The sequence below is a fragment of the Limanda limanda genome, chromosome 17, assembly GCF_963576545.1.
Source record: "Limanda limanda chromosome 17, fLimLim1.1, whole genome shotgun sequence".
NCBI classification, from domain to species: Eukaryota; Metazoa; Chordata; class Actinopteri; order Pleuronectiformes; family Pleuronectidae; genus Limanda; species Limanda limanda.
In genome coordinates, this window is record NC_083652.1 from 7,354,079 (window position 1) to 7,372,112 (window position 18,034).

At 40.7% G+C, this 18,034-nt stretch overlaps 1 protein-coding gene across 1 annotated transcript in view; it reads left to right on the forward strand.

Annotated features, from left to right (window-relative positions):
* Positions 1–18,034, forward strand: part of spop (speckle type BTB/POZ protein) — a 93,041-nt gene that overhangs the window by 67,302 nt on the left and 7,705 nt on the right. The window contains exons 6-7 of the mRNA XM_061090091.1: positions 9,773–9,950; positions 15,613–15,668. Of these exons, the coding sequence (XP_060946074.1) occupies positions 9,773–9,950; positions 15,613–15,668 (234 nt within the window). The remainder of the gene's footprint in view (positions 1–9,772; positions 9,951–15,612; positions 15,669–18,034) is intronic.

Consider the following 18,034-nt stretch of genomic DNA (forward strand, 5'->3'; position numbering starts at 1 on the left):
GCAGCTCCACATCCTCCATCCTGACTCTCAACACCGGTGCCCCCCAGGGCTGCGTGCTCAGTCCTCTCCAGTACTCCCTGTTCACACATGACTGCGTGGCCACCCACAGCTCCAACACCATCATTAAGTTTGCTGATGACACCACTGTCATAGGCCTGATCACCGGCGACGATGAAAAAGGCCTACAGAGAGGAGGTCAGAGCCCTGACATCTTGGTGCCAGGACAACAACCTCCTTCTCAACGTCAGCAAAACTTAGGAGCTGATTGTGGACTACAGGAAGAGACAGGGAGGTGAACACGCCCCCCTCTCCATCAACGGGACCACGGTGGAGCGAGTCAGCACCTTCAAGTTCCACGGGGTCCACATCAGTGATGACCTGACCTGGAACCATCACACAGATTCCATCAGCCAGGCAGCGGCTGTTCTTCCCCCGCAGGCTGCGGAAGCTTCACATGGACTCCAGGATCCTGTGCAACTCCTACAGGTGCACCATAGAGAGCATCCTGACTGGCTGCATCACCGCCTGGTATGGCAGCTGCACCGCCCTCAACCGTAAGGCTTTACAGAGGGTGGTGAAGTCTGCCCAAACTATCACCAGGACGGCGCTACCATCCATGTAGGACCTCTTCACCCAGCGGTGCAGGAGGAAGAGCAACCGGATTATTAAAGACCCCCTTCACCCCAGCAATAAACATTTTTGCCTGCTTCTGGGGCCCGCACGACCAGGCTCAGAGACAGTTTCATCCCCCAGGCCATAAGACTTTTAAACTCCTCTGAACTGCAATAACTCCACCAAACCAGCACCCTGGCATATCTGCATATTTGCACCAGCACCGTAATAAGCATATTTGAATATTTGCACTACTGCACAAATTGAACTGTTGTTTTATTTCCCCCTCATCTGTAAAGATATATATTTAGATATATATATATTTAATTTTCTATTTTAAATTTTTGATATGCTATTTTATTCTATTTTATTGATATTCTATTTTATTCTATTTTATACTATTTCTATTTATATATTTTTTTTGGTTGCAACTACTGAGCATTGCTTAAAGAGAGCCTGTGACCCAAGTATTTCAATGCCAGCGACTGCTTCATGTTATCTCTGTGCATTTGACAATAAAAATCTTGAATCTTGAATCTTGCCAGTGTGAACAGGAAGCATTTGGTTGTTTGTTGCAGAATTGTTGCAAATTGCTCAATAATAGCTTGTCTCACAAGCTAGTATAAATTTCACGACTGTCAACACGACTGTGTGACACAAATGTGAGTGTAGAGCCATCAACAAATCTTGACAGCTTTATGTCGCAGTAGAGATATGAACTCACACTGATTGCCATCTAGTTAAGGTCAATAGCAAAGAGGAGAGCAAGGAGGAAATTATCTAAATAAAAAGAAAAGAGTTAGATTTCCTTTTCCAGCTTCAGCAAGTGAAAGCATATGAGGATGTGTGTGTGGGGAGTTTGATGAGACAATGCTTCTGTCCATGTCTGTCCATGTCTGTGCATAAGTCTGTTTGTCTCCCTGATACCCGTGTTTACGTCTTTGAAAATGAAGGGGACTGACTGGAAAATGAGACGAGGAAGGTAAAAGAACAAGTGTTCCATAACTCAATAAATTTTATTTGATTTGATGTTTTTTTTCTTTATCAAACTATTTCACGCATGGTAAAACACTGTAAATCCATAAACAAACACATAAACAGGCAGGAATTGATGCATTATGAATAAATCATCTGGGCACCGAAACTCAATATTAACTCTGCGTTGCCTTGAGGGTTGAGAGGGAGCTTATGACAGATCCATCTTGATGTCTGTGGATCTAACTGGGAGGCGAGCACGTTAGCAAGTACTTATCTCGGGAACTTAATTAGCAAAACAAATGATGATTATGCTGATTCAGTGGCAGTGATTCTTCATTACTGTTATTCTTTACCTTGGGTTTTAGGCAGAATGCATCATGACCATCAACACCAACAGGGATTAAATAAGTTTTCCATTTAGACAGCCAGTTGAGAGGGCATGATATCGTCACCATTGCTGGCTGAGTTACCATGCAATTTGTCATAGATGTGTAAAGATCTCAGCGGATGATTCATAAGGACTTTTGATGTAAAATTAATAATTACTTTTCCTTTCATTTGCTTTGAAATTTGTCCCCAGAACGACCCAAACATTTTTTGTGAGGGCATCAACATTTGTGGGAACTCTTGGATTTCTGTGTACATTTGAAGGTTATGATTTGGCCCTCAAAATTTAACTGAATTGAATACCTTTTATGCCATTTATTTTTTTGTGAAGGACTTTCAACTGTTTTTAGATAACTGCTATACAAATAGAATTATTATTATTTCCTGTTGTGCCACAAACCATTATGTGCACTGGTATATACAAGTAACGAACTCAAATCAGCAGATTGGTTGTAAAATCAAATTTGTTATCCTATCCAAAGAAAATGGGGTTGCAGCCAGGCGTTACAAAATACATACAAAACATCATTACTACCACAGTTAAAGCAAATACCCAAGAGATGACAGGGAAAAAAATACAATACATCCTGTTTTTTTTCAAGGAGACAAAGATGAGTCAAATGTTATTGTGCAAGAAAAGAAAAGTGTCCTAGTGGCATCAGTTGTTCAAATTCAGCATAAATAATCAACTATGGCTTTCCTACTTTTTTATCACTATGAAATATAACTAACCCTTAATGCTTTAGTATTTAGGATCGTTGCTAGCAGATTCAACAGATTTTGTTAATGCCCGCTTAGAACGACATAAGTAAGCATTTTCTTATCTGACGGCCCTGTAGCAACAGGACATCATCATTTAATCCAAAATCCAATTTTCATTATCACTGTAATGATAATAAACACTTGATTAACGACAGGGAAAAAGAGTGGTGATGGCAAGAAGATGCAAATGTGGACTTTTGTCAGGGATTTTTATTTCTTTGACAGGAAAGTCTGTAATACATTTTTGCAGCATATGTATAAATGCACGAGATAACAAGGTGGCGTAAACTCAACATATCAATCATCAGAAATCACTACAGTGTATTTAACATCAGCTGTTTATGTGGATTAAAAAGCTTGGGACAAAACGATTCTTCTACAAATGTGGCTTAGATTATTTACAGATTGTAACCAAGTAATCTACTTACAGTTTTCATTTTTGTAACCAACTCCTGCAAGCTGTCATATGCTTAGACTTAGGTTTTTGTCCCAGCCTGCTCTCTGAGTGTGCGTATACATGTGCTTGCTGTGCGCCCGTTCATGCCATGTGATATCTTTTCCAACTCACACTTCCCTGGCTCATAGAGTTATTTTACCCTTCCGTTTCTGCTTTGCTTGTGTTTTTTTGGTCTTTTTTCCAGTGTGCAGCTTTCGTCCCTGCTCTCGCACAGCAGCATGTATGTTACGTGTGTAGAGTGTTATTCTTTCACCCTGACCATTCAGACCTGAGACAGGAGACGACCAAGGCACATCTATTTTTTCTTTAATCAAATCATAACACTCATTTATGCTGCCTTTGCATACGAAAAGAGATACCTCCATTTCAAACATGGTAACCGTCAATACATCCACTAGAGGGCAGCGTAGAGGAGATAGCTTTTCGACAGCCACAAACATGGCAATGAAGGAGGAAGTTTTGATATGGTACATTGTCACCTCTGTGATAGGCCAAAGGAACACCATATCGACCCCTTTAGCTTCTTACCACTTGGAAAAGTCTCTCCTTAAGAAGTTCTGCTATTGTTAAAATTTCTTCCTTGTGTCCTTTGGTTATCTCGCTTGAACTAATGGCTACACCGCCTCCCCATGATTTCCAGTAGTACTGCTACATTTGTCTGTTAGGTACATGCACATAAGCTTTCAGGAGACAAGCACAAATACGGACAAAACGAATGAGTTCAGACTTTAAGCTCCATCCGTTTCCATATACATATCTAGAATTGAGCATAAATGAGCCTTTTCAATTTGGCCTAAACAGAGGTGACCTCTATACTATACCCAAACAGTAAGTTCATAATTTAGACACAGGAGTTATTCTTCAATAAAAGCTTTTAATTTTACTCAAAAACAATACATAACCATCAAAATGTGCCAGTATTGACAGTATGTTATTCCGCTACATCCCTGTCCGTGAGTCCAGTATGAGAAGGAGTGTTGAAGAAGCAGGAGATGCAAGGAGAGAGAGAGGAGGAGGTTGACAATGACCGAAGATGACAGCTAATAGCGTGAAGACTGCCAGGGCGGTCAGAGCGTCTAAATAACCAGGTGCTGCGATTTAGTTTCTGCCTGGTTAAACACTGGAATAATTGGTCAAGTTAGCCAGTAATTAGACTGACTTCACCATGCTGCGTCTGAAAGCCCAGCTACGGTTCCCCCATGCTAATTGGGCTATTTATACCGAGACGCATTGACCAGGCTCGCTGGCTTCCTCTCCAATTTCAGCACTTGTTTATTTTCTCAGTGTGTGCCCAGGACACGGAGCTGGACCTCCCTCCCTCCTCCTCCTCCCCCTCCTCCTCCTCCTAAAGCCATTTTTCATTCCAACTTGAGCTCACTGAACTTTTGTCCTCAGCCTTCGGTCTCTTTGTCCATCTGTCTGTCTGTCTTGTCTGTTTTTTTTTTCACATTTTTTCATTTTACTCTTCCCCTTCTACACAGCAGCTGCCTTTCAGTGTCACTGATCAGTGTTCTATGAACGCCAGTGTCTGTGCTTGAGACCTTCTCCTCCTCATGTGAGTGAGCATTCCTCCGAAACTATGTAGAGATGGATGTCAGTCAGCCAGAACTGCATCCTTACTGGAGTGGGATTAACATAGCCAGCTGTGGAAACCAGACTGTCACATATGCACATGCACACATACATGTTGTCACGCATCACTTTTAGGGGCATCACATTGAACTGGTTTTAGTGGTCAGCGTTGAGTTTGTCTGTTCCCACCTGGAACTAAAACACATCCTCACTGTTCCTCCTGTGCCAACCTAAGATTGAATCTCTCATTGATTCCACTCTATAGGCAAAGAGTCACGTGCATTATTTTTTAATTTACAAAGGACAAATGACGTTTGATGTCACTATTTTTGTGTCTGTGTGTCAGCGTGAGCCAGTGAGAGAGAGGAGTCAGGAGGGGCTGAATGAATCTTGGGCACCTGAGCTGTAAAGAAAGAAAGACCAATTTAAGAAAGGTATCCATCATCATGTGATGATCAGTGTTGATTGATCAAATCTCAAGATGCTTTGAGTAAGCATTTGGGTGCATTTAGACATGTTCTGAGCTGTGACCACTTGTGATTGCACCACTTAGGATAGAAGTTCATACCTGGTGTGAATGGGGTCATAGACTTGGATTACTTTCGACGCCACTTAACCCTAACCATAACTACTAGCCTGGCTACCCCTGACCCTAACCAAAGTGTAATTCTAACCCTTGACCCAAAACCAAGTTCTTACCCTTAAAAAGCACTCTGTACCCGTGGTGACCTTAATTTCTGCCACCATACTGACTATCATTGGATAGTGTGTATTCAAGTTGAAGTCACCAATGGGGTGAAAAAACAGGAAACACACACACATACACACTCACTCACACAGGAATATTTTCATCCTTCACATTTTTCGTCTCTGTGGGCCTGTAATTTCGGTTCCAGAAATGAGCAGCTGCTTATGAGAGGCCATCTCCAATTGTAGAACCCACCAATAGCTAGAGCACACACTTCTGTCCCTCTTTGTGTGTCATGGTCTCTCTCTCTCTCTCTCTCTCTCTCTCTCTCTCTCTCTCTCTCTCTCTCTCTCTCTCTCTCTCTCTCTCTCTCTCTCTCTCTCTCTCTCTCTCCCTCAAACTCACTCTCTCCCCCCTAACACTCTCCCTCACTCTATTCTGTCCGACTGTCACATGGTATCTCTGCATCTGTGTTCTCTTTGCCTTTTATTATCCCTATATCTTCCCCCTCTCCACCCTTTTCTCCTCCTCTGTTGTATTATCTTCCTCTTTCTCTCTTCTTTCTCTTTTCAGGCTAACCCTCAAACCTCCATCAGGAGCAAACAAGTTCCTTGACATTCAATTTCCTGCTTGCCACGCACTTCTCTATTGTTTGCACTTCTCCTACTTTTTCAGGTCTGTTTTTGTGCGAGGTGAGTAGGTGGATGGATGTGGCGTTGGGCGAGGGGGCGGGCAGAAGGCTGGATGGGTGGGGTAGTTGGGTGTCAGCTTCCCTTGCTAAAGCTTAAACAGCAAGGTCAGTTTGAATTGATGTTGTTGTCGTTTTTTTGATAACAGCACTGAATGTGTTTGTGTGTGAGAATGTGCTCCAACTTTTTCTAGTGTTATCTCTTACCTGACAATGTCATAATTGCTGAATAGAATATAATTCTAAAGTATTCTTTAATTTAATCAAATTCCTTTTAATAATGAAGTAAGATGTTAAAAAGGTTTTTAAAAACATTTTTAAACAAATCACCTTGAATGGATGGAAATCATTATAAAACATTATCTTAAAACAGATGTGTTGATAAATTATTATAAACTCTTTAAAGGAGGTTATGTTTTCACCCTTGTCAGTTTGTTTTATTTGTTTGAAAGCAAGATTACACAGAAATAACTGTACAGATTTTCAGGATACCTGGTGGAAGGATGTGATATGGGTCAAGGGAAAACCCAAACAAATTTAGGTGTGGAGCCGAATCCGCAGGTGATTCCAGTTTTATTTTAACTGTTTTCATTTTCTGTTACATTGTGAGATATTTGATTGATTTATCAGAGAATAATTCATGGACCTTGATGAAAAATCAGGTGCAGTTTGGTGCAGATTCAAATGAAAATCCAGATCTAGTGGTTTTAAATGTGCTTTCATTAGTGGACTGTTGGGCCTTGGTGGAGGTCTGCACTCTACTGAGTGCCAGTTAGTATGAAATTAAAAAATACAGAATCTCTAATTATCCAGTTATATTTTACTGTAAGCTTAATAACACATTTGACATTTTGTCAAGTTAGATCTCATATTTCAGATTTGATTGCATTTGTTACCGTTTCATACATTATTGAACAAAACAACTTCCACTTCATGTCTACTTCATCAGCTACTGTGAAGTAGACATAATGTTTCCCCCCCCGATTCTCACCTTTCCACAGAAGGCTGATTTAATAATATCACACACACCGTGAGGCCGTCGAGTACTTCAGCATAATTCCAGCATGATGAAAAAGTTTGGTTTGCCAGATAAGTCTAGATTAAACAATGCGTACGTATGAGCCTCCAATATTATTATGAAGAACAGACACCAGAGTTCACAGTCAATCTATTTGTATCAACCCGCTTTCAGAAAAGCCACAGCTATTTAAGCAAACGTGTGCTTGGTTTATCAAACAAATTAAAATTATCTCTAAATTGATATTTTTAGCGTTAAACTACTTAAAAGTTTATACAAGGCCAACTTAAGAAATAACTTCAGCCAACAACTGTTAAATTATATTGATCAGTGTGGTTATGCATGAATAATTAAGGGCCCGAGAACCTACCGTGGACGGCCCTATTGTATTTCAAAGGATTTGTATTTCCCTTTTGGGCTTTTTCAGGGCCTAAACATGCTCAAATTCTTACCAAAGTTGGCAGGAAATTCAAAACCCCAAAAAGTAATTGTATTCTGGAGTAATTTGAAATGGGCGTGGCAAAATGGCTCCACAGGGCCATCTAAGGAAAAGCCCCTCTGTTAGCTTTCACTGTTCTTCACAAAAATCGTAGCCCAGGTGTATCATGACAAAACCATGTTCTGTATCTCAGACATACGTGGTGCAATCCACTCAAAACTAGACATGTAAGACAAGAGTCCTGGCCTGATGACATCTACACAGAAATTATGAATTCAAATCACAGCGCCCCCTGGTGGCAATAGGAAATGTCTTGTTTTTGGAACATCTTACACTTGGAAGTATTCTTCCTCATCACCGACTGCAACCATGTCAAACTGTGTCAAAAGTGTCTCAAGACATTGATAATGGCATAAGATTACTGTGACTTTTCATCAAACGCCATATTAGTGGTGTGGTGTCAAAGTTCATCAATTCGCCGTTTAACACGAAATTGCTGTAACTTCAGTGTGCATGCTTTAGTCCCCCTTTAAAATACATTTGTAGAAGTATTTTTTATCGGGTATATTATATCGGGTAAAATTGACCCGACGTCAGTGATGGTGCTACAAATTTCATGTTAATGTTCTAGGGTCAATGTTAGAATCCTTTGATGTCTTAGATGCAAAGATGAAAGATTTATACGATATGAAGAGAGAAAAGACTGTCTTTGACCTGAACAGGATAGCGCTAGCACCACCTACTGCCAAAAGGAGGTAAGCCTTGTTTTAAAACTAAATTCGATTTAGATAAAGTTTTCACTATGGGGTCTAACTTGATGGGTTGGACCGTAATGCGTGATTAGTGAGTGTGGTCCAGCGGTGCATGACAGAAGCAGGAATTGAAGCGTTTATTCTTACCACAGTGCGCAAAACGCATGCAATGCGGAGACGTGCGCTGGTCATTGATCGCTCTCTGCACTAACAGCAACAGGCTTCAAAATGCATGTGCTCGGGCCCGTCAGTTCTACAACGTATCCCTAGTTGTATTTGTTTTTCATTTGTGAAGCAGTTTCAGGTTTGACTCGTACATAGCACTGCAGGGGCTGTATTAGAAACATTTTTCAGTGAATCTAGGCTTGAAATCTGTGGCTGAAGAGCAGTGAGTGGTTGAAGTGGATCCTTATTTTCATCATGGTTTATATATTTGTAATTTTGTTCAGAGAAAACACCAAGTGACCCATCTCAGACATAAAAATATAGAAAGAGAAATAGAAAATTCTCCTTACTACTGGATTACTTAGCTTGCTGATGGGATGTTTTTCCCTGCAATGCTCCCTGTTTGAGTCTGCCAAGATGGAGGAGTGCAATGTCCATCTAAAGTTGTAACACTCAATAATCATCAAACATTTTTAATTGTAAAATTCATAGCACTTTTACATCAGGAACCCTGATCGTTTGAACCTTCTTTGCTTCAACACTCTATTGATGCGATCAGGGAACATTATAATATTTTATACTTTCCCTTATTCCTAACTAACCAGCCAATTGACTAAGCCTTTGTTCTCAAACAGGCTGCGGCTATGTAATAATTTTTTTGATACCATGGCACAGCAAGCAGGTAAAAAGCTGCAAGTCAAACAAGGCAGTCAGAAATGTCTTAGTAATTGTGTGTGTGTGTGTGTGTGTGTGTGTGTGTGTGTGTGTGTGTGTGTGTGTGTGTGTGCGCGTGTGCGTGTGTGTGTGTGTTTTTGTGTGTGTGTGTGTGTGTTTGTGTGTGTGTGTGTGTGTGTGTGTGCGTGTGTGTGTGTGTGTGTGTGTTTTTGTGTGTGTGTGTTTGCGGTGAGTCCTGTTGAGAGATAAATGAGTCTGGTTGACATTGTCTAGAACAGGTGGTGAAGTCAGCAGGGAAGACATACAACAGCAGACAACTATCATGCTTACACACACAGACACACACACACACACAAAGAGATGCACACACACACTCACACACCCAATTTGACTTCAGTGCAGATTTTCTGGCTTGTTTGAGCCCCTCTTGTTGGATAAAGAGGGAAGAATAGGTTGTCTTTGAATAGCCCCTTCTCTATTGATTACAGAGGCGGAGAATCCACATTAATCACTCACAGCATGTTTGATTGACAGAGGAATTTGTGCTTATGTACTCTGTGTATGTGTGTTTGTTTCCAGGTGAGTGTGGTGCAGGACTCTGTGAACATCTCAGGCCAGAACACAATAAACATGGTGAAGGTTCCTGACTGCAGGCTGGCAGAGGAGCTTGGGGATTTGTGGGAAAACTCGAGATTCACAGACTGCTCCCTTTGTGTCGCTGGCCAGGAATTCCAGGCACACAAAGCCATCTTGGCAGGTGAGGATATCCTTTCATTCATCCGGCTACATTTCAAAAATGCGGACGGGTACCATCGTTACACGTAGTTTTCAATCACAAAAAATACTTTGAAACTTGGTATCAGGTTCAACAGGCTTCCTGTCTTCTCATGTATGGAAATTAAATACTTTGATTTTAGTTAATATCATCTACATGAAAACATCAAGAATTTTTCAAGTCATTGCGGGATCATAATTCTTGACAAGGTTATAATAGGATACAGCGATATTCTGTATGATTTAGTCTCTTTTGCAGTAAAACATGAACAGCAGATACAGTGAATACAACCCATTTTATTTTAAAAATATGTCCAAGATGACATGTTCAGATTGCTTTTATTTGACCTAAATCTTCTTCTTATGACTAAACAAATACGTACTCATGTGAAGGCCCCTCATCCCAAACAGTGCACCATGCTTACCTGAGTCACGATGTCTACAGCTTTCTCTGCAATACTTTTGTCCAACTCACGGCCCTGAGGAGAAGCATTTTGACCACTCAGTCCCTCCTCCCGAAGTTCTGTTCAGCAAATGTTTTAGGGTCTTTTCTATGACCTTGGTTGCTATGGCAACAGCCCAACGGCAACTTGGCTATCCCATCAGTGTCTTCACAGCTACGCCAGGATTATTATATGTGACACTACTTAACCTGGAGACCTGAAGAAGGAAAAGATTTTTCAAGATACATTAAATGATGGTGATAATAATTAGAGCTGTGCTAAAAAAAATATATATATATCAATGAAAATGAAAATGACATTCAATACAAGGATTAAAAAAAGAAGTAAGTTCTGAATATATATGTAATAATGTAAGTACAAAATTAATTTATATTGGTTTTGTGTGTTGTCAGGCTGTCGGGTATATTAAAACGTAAATGTTCATACAGTATGAATGACACCACAGTGAGGTACATAATAATAGTCCTAATAGTTTTAGCTCTACATCACCTCCAAACTAATACACGTGGTGGAGTTTTTAATTATTCATAGTGGAGTTTGTCATTATCATTTCATGTTTCATTTCAAAGTTTTATTCTCAGTCTAAATGCTATTTCAAATGCTTCTCCACAGTGAATTAAATTCCAGAGGAAATCCTAATACAAATTATTAATTTTAATGAATACTACTGTTTGCCACAGGGATGATTAAATTTGAATATATTGAATATCCATACAGGAATCAGCTATTGGCACCTTCAGCACCTGCCTGTTGTCTTCTTCTTCTGTGGCTTTCAGGAATCAATATTATTCAAACATGGCTATACGTAGACACTTAGAGAAAAACAAAACAACAACAATGATGCATTTTGAACAATTTGTTGCAGATATTGACACTTTTGTGACAGCCAGCGTCAGGTAGTGAAAAGTTTGAGGGAGCTGGTGAACTGTGTGTCTCTGCGGGGGCAACGAGAGGCTGTTCATTATTGGATTTGTTGAAATGTGTGTGTGTGTGAGGAGCCATTTTAATTATGTGCTGCTGTGGTTTGGGGTCTCCCCTCTCTCCCCCTCCCCCTCCCTTCCCTTCCGCCCTCTCTCTCTACTTGCTCTGCTCGGCCCAGACGACGTCCCTCCTCCTCGTTATTCCCCCTCTCGGTCGTTCCCGTGACAACTCTCCCGGCCGTTAATCGCCGTGGAGACGGACAGAGAGGGATCAAACGAAGGAGGAGAGCAACTGAAATTGGCTCCACGTTGGCCATGTGATCTTCATACTGCCTCACTCTGTCTCTCACCTTCTCCCCTCTATCTCTTCGATACCTTTACTCAATATCTTTCCTACCCCTTTTACTTGAATGTTCTTCCTTTTAATACTTTCTTCTCCTCCGTTTGCCTCCACCATTCACCGTTCCCCTTCTCCTACCTCCTCTTGAGTTTTCACATATCCTTTTATTTGTCTTCCTGTCAGTCTGCACTTCTTTATCATTCTCTCATCTCATTTTCCCTCTGCTCTCTTTACCTCCTATCTTTGTCTACTTCCCTGTTCCTGGGACTTTCTCTTTCTTTTCCTTCTTTCACTTTCTGAGACCCTCTCTCCATCTTTCACTCTCTGTAGCCTCTGTCATACAGAGACCCTTCTAGAGAATGCCAGCAAGAAGACCCCTCACTATGCCGCTTTCGCTTGTTGAACCAAACAAAGCCAGCATAATTTTAGATAGCACACTAGTGTTTTGGTATCTAAGGCATGATGTGTAACACAACAGCATATGTCCTGCAGTGCTCTGTCTCCTTTCTACACAGATGTTCGTTCGCCTCTGTGACTTCCACCGCCGCCGGCTTAAAGGCGTATCAATAATGTCCCCTCATTCTTTATCATAGCTTTTATACATATTGGCGAGGCAGAATAAAGGTGCAACATTCCCGCCTTGAATGCGCTGTATAAAAGGAGCTTGTCTCTCTCTCTCCTCCACCCCTTCCTTTTGTTGCTGCAGTATGAGCTCACCAGTACTGAGCTGCACCAGACAGACTTATTGTAAGTTTGTCCCAATAGTCCACCTGGGCATTCAGGGCTAGTTTGTTTTCAGTGCGAATAGTTGGGATGTTCACTCTACTCTTTGTCCAAACTAGCCTAAAGGATCAAAGTATTAAAGAATAATCATGCAAACTTTTTCTGACTTTATCTGATGTATAAAGAAAGGATTGATACCAACATCATGTTCATCAGGTTGCTGGTTTGAATCCTGGTTCAGCCAGGGCCTTTTTGTGTGGCATGGGATTTCTATTGAAAGTCATTTTTCCCCCCAAAGCTCAAAGACCTGCAGGCTGGGGTTATAGTTTAATTGGAGACTCTAAATTGAGTGTTGGTGTGAAGGTGCGTTTGAATGGTTGTTTGGCTCTATTCAGTATACTGGATGTCAACCCTGTGATGAACTGGCGACCTGACCCGGGTGTGCCGAACCTCTCGCACAATGTCAGCTGGGATTGGCTCCATCTCTCCCTGTGACCCTTAAAGAATAAACACTATAGCTATTGGATGGATGAATGGATGAAACTGACTTTCGTGCAATTGTTTGGCATACTGTACAATTTGACTTATCGGAAATTAACCAAGAACCTACAGCCAATCTGATTGTCTTGTAGACATCCTGAAGCGAAACTCCCTCTTTCTGGTTTGCTGTTAGTATTTTCTGAAACCAATCTTCATCACTATTGAGCTGTTTCCACAAATCAACTGTTCAAAAGAAAAAAACAACTTGTCTGGCCTGCTTCCCTTGACTCCCCTGTAGACAAAACAATTTACCTTTTCAGCAGAAGAGAACTGTGCTACGACTTTAATTTTCTGATTGCTAGCCAATCCCCTTGGCACTGACAAATATGTAATCTGTTACACAATCATGAAATAACAGGAACTTTCTTACCAAAAGAATGTCTGCTAGTTATTTTTTCTTTTCTTTGACTCCTTCAAAGTTTTGAGGACACTCAGAAGTATAACTTTTGTATTTTTGTTTCCTTCCTATCTTTGTACATTACTCTGACCCTGAGCCACAGTTTATCTGAAACACATTGTGTGCAACCTGATGTTAGTTTGTTTTAGTCCATTCATCCATTATCTTTATCGCTTATCCTTTGAGGGTCCGGGGGCAGCTGGAGCCAATCCCGCCCTGCACCGGTTGCCAGCGTATAGGGACAACATACAGAGACAACCATTCACACTCAGATTCACACTTTTGCTCGATTTAGAGGCTCGAATTCCGTGTGCACTGAAGCAGTGTGAGAAGAGCTAAAGCTGGAGCACTGGAAATCTATTCACAATTAGGGTATTTTTGAATGAAAGCGCAGGGTTTTAAGTGAAAATCGGAACTTGAAATCCATAAGTCTCAAACTGAAAGGCCACGTTCTTGAACAAAGATAAGGAAATAACCCACAGTGGTGAAAGTGATAATGGACTAGGGACAGCTATTTCTCCCATTCAGGCAAGGCTCTAGTAATACTTATTTGTGGCTTGGGCAGAGTTGATGGATGACACCATGTTTCCAAATGAGTAATTAAATTGGTAGCTAGCTCCGCAGTTAATAACTGATTACTAAGCACTTAAATTAATTAGCATACCACTGACTTTGACACATACTTAATAATGTGTTAAACATTTGTTAAATTTTAATCACTAGTTAATTAGGCGCATATTAAAAAACAGTATTACAAAGTGTAACCCACTGAGCACATCATCAAACAAAGTGAACCAAAAGAAGAGGACACTGGTTGAGATTTGATTCTTAGTAAAAGGCCAAGCTCTAACATTTGAAGAGGCACATTCTTCCTGTGCTGGTGATCAACTTCAGCCTCAGCCTCATCTCCGAGATTCTGCCTCAGCGGATGCAGAGACTAACCGCCATCATAGGATGATAGGGAAAGTATGTGGTGTCGTTGCCTGAAGCAGAACTGCACAGACAAGAGGGGGTGATTACTTTCAGCTTGCGGAATTATCATACAGCAGTGATTTCAAGCAGTGGAAGTGATTGATGTTATTTGAAGCCCAGTGGTTGGATCAGGTACCGAGCAGCGTCGGTCTGTGCTTGAGATTAAACATGACTTCTTCATCTGGGGGTCACGTCGGTGATGATTAGTGAGAATACATACTGTGGAGAAGTTCAGTAAGTTATAGGTCACCTTCTCGGTTTTGAAACTCAAATACCAGAATCATCCATTTGTCAAAGTCACTTTGGAGACACTGTTTCAGTCATGATTTTGTTAAACTGAATCTGTGTTTACTTTGAATATTAAATACATTTACAATTAACTTTACAAATTTTTATCTGAGTGAAAATTGGAATCATAAAAATAGATCCTGCATTGCAACATTCTTTTTAACCATTTTCTTTTACATTTGGTCAATAATCAGCAGCTCTTTCGTATTTTGTCATCAACAATTTTATTTCTCATTTTAAGCATGGGTTGAACTGATTTTTCTGTGCCTCAAGAATATTTAGTAACTGTAGCATTTAATTTTGAATTTGTAGGGACATAAAAACCCTTTGAAAATCACCTAAGGTGTGTGAATGTATTTCATAAAAATTGAATGGCATTCAGTAGAGCTCAGACCTGAAGTCACACCAAATTGCAAAGACTCTTAGATATCAGCTCCCTAAATATGCCTGGAAAATGGGTGAAAATGGCAAAAACACGCAATCTCAGAAAAAGCGATGAAAAGATGAAAGTGCTCAATCTGCACCAAAATGTAATGGGTTATTCCCTGACCCACACCACATCCTTCCACCAGGTTTCTTCATCCATTCTGTTGTTTTCTGATGAAAACACACACTTCTTGCATGGCAGAGTTAATAAACCGTATAACTTCTCTATGCCGCCATGTTAGAAGAGTCTATGTTAGCAGCAGTTAACCATGGGAAGACAAACGTTAATTAAAGCATAATGTTTCAAACAAGCTCCAGTCTAGTCAAGTCTATCAGCATCAAATAGTTGCTAAACAAACCTGAGAGGTCGTCATGAGTCTGTCAGCAGGAAGGAGCTGCAGTCAACCTTTTTCCACTTGATGCTTCTACGGCTGTCGCTGCTGTCAATCATCCGCCTCACTCTGCTCTGGCCCTGTGGCAGGCTGTTAACAGATATCAGAGACCTCGCCGTGTATCCACATTGCGCACAATAACAAACCCCCTCTCTGTGTGTCTTTTGTTTCCCTCTGCCTCAGCTCGCTCGCCGGTGTTCAGTGCCATGTTTGAACACGAGATGGAGGAGAGCAAGAAGGTGAGTGGAGCACTTGACTCTGTTGTTCCCGTTTCTCCTCTGTGGCGAGTTGAACGTCTACATTTTTATCTTTCTCCCTGTTGCGTCAGGAAGTGCTCACGTCTGAAAAAGTGTCTGCACGTGTTCCGTCACGCCTTGTTGACTGCAGCTCCGATTATCTGCTGTCCTCACAACAGCTATCTGCTGTTGTGAGGACAGTAATTACTGGGACTTTGAATTAGTTCTTAAGGCACAAGGTGCTATTTGTGGACAGAATGAGACAGCACCACTAAAAATGAGTCGCTTCCGCCTCAGTTTCGGTAATTTCTCTGTTTCCACGATGAAATTTGGGTTGGAGAAGGGAATTGGTGACTTTTGGGGGGTTGGGAGCTGAGTTTCAGATAAAACATAGGAGCTGCACAATACTAAATATTTTAGACCAATACCATTACCAGCATTAAAACAAATTTAATTATACATTCATATTTTTGATCGTAAGCACATAACCAAAATATTACCTACATTTTGTCACCCTCACATGCACCTAGCAGGACATTTTACAGCACAAAATTAGGTTTTCTGTGCTGTCTGAGGTGTTGAATTGTGTCCGATATATCATTAGCATTAATGTGCCGCATTCCCCACCAAAGTTAAGTCACACCAGCTTTTAAAGTGAATTTCTTAGACAGAATCACTGCAGTCTGTGGATTTTGCTTATGTGGTTGTTGTAAATCAAATTCTGACCTTTGAGGGAAAAGAGAGACAGAGAGTTCAAAATGGCTGAGGCAGTTGGAGCCAATTTGCAGCTCTGCACCATCCACCATTATTTAACTCTCTTCTCTCCACTATGAACTGCTCTGTAAAAAGAGGAATGGGTTAGAAACAGTTATAATTCAAGAGAATATCTTAATGCGTCTTTTTGATTGAATAAATAAGGAATTAAGCTTTCTTTTAGCCCATTTCATAACTTTACTTAATGAAACAATATAAAATTCTAGGATTAAATGCCACAACGAGGTCAATAGCCCACCACCTGAAATAGAAAAGCTTTTGTGCCTGTTCCCAACTGGTCCACCTTCTCCTGTTAGCAGATGGGACTGTGATCAAACGAATAAAACAAAGCAGACACGTCCAACAAGGTACTTTCATTTTAGTTAGTATTACATTTATACTCATATAATAGGTTGTTCTTTTACTGATAAGTTTAGTTTGAATTAATTATTTGATGCTATTAAAACGGGGTGAAACATCATAATTGACACTCAAGATGGACTCACGGTTGGTCGAGCATGTATATCGGGGGGGACTTGATACCGCAGCTTTATCCCCCACAACTGCTCAGATTCTGGCTCCAAATGTGAATGATGGCGGCGTCTGTCTCTGGGATAGTTTGGTTTAATTTCCAAATCTTTATTTAGTCCATGGTCACTAGCACCAAACGTCTGCAACAAAATAATTTGTAAAGCTAATATACTGTATCTCTGATAATAGATAATATTGGCTGATCAATACAGTCTCTTTTTTTATATATTGTGGCTCAAAACAGTCTGAAAAAAGTATTGTAAAAATAGCAAAACATTAAGGTATGAATTATACATTTAAGTTGCAGTGGTTGATTGTCACTTTATGTGTATTTTAATAGAGCTCTGGCTAGAACCATCTCATCTATTGTGTGCACGCACTTTATTATCTGAGTTCATTGCTGTAATTGTTAAGTACTGTAGCATTGAAAGGGTTTTATGGTAACTTAAATTGAAACCTCTGTGATTTAAATTCTTAGTTGTCCTCAGTGCAGTCGATGTAATAGATGCATTGAATAAAAGTGTATGTGTTTGTCTTTTTCTGTTGCGTGCAGTGCGTGCATGCTTTTCTGTGATGTTTGTTTGTTCCTGTGTGTGTGTGTGTGTGTGTGTGTGTGTGTGTGTGCACATGTGTGATGCTGAGAGCCCTCGTGCCACAGTTGGTTGTGCTCATATGATATGAGGTGGTGAGATTGAACCGCTGTGATTCAGCCGTCACGTCAGCGGAATATTGATGCCTGCTCGGCTCGAATGGGGAAATTATGAAGCATAGAGCCAGGAAATGCATCTTAATTGCTGTTTAAGTGGGCGTCTTCATCAGAACGAAGGAGAGAGGGTGGGCCATGTCCCTGTACGATTTACAGAAAACAGATAGATGGGTAAACACTCTTCTGCAGCAGTGATGATGCTTTTATAGTGTCCGTCTCCTCTGCATAGAAGAGAGACAAATGAGCTCAGATAGAAGCTTGCTAATAGATGACTGCTCTGTGAATAGGCTTCAGATACTGTAACTATATGAGTGATGTCTATTTATGAGATACCGTTGAAAGCTCGCCTTCGCAGGAGTGAAACAAGTCCTGTTAGGTT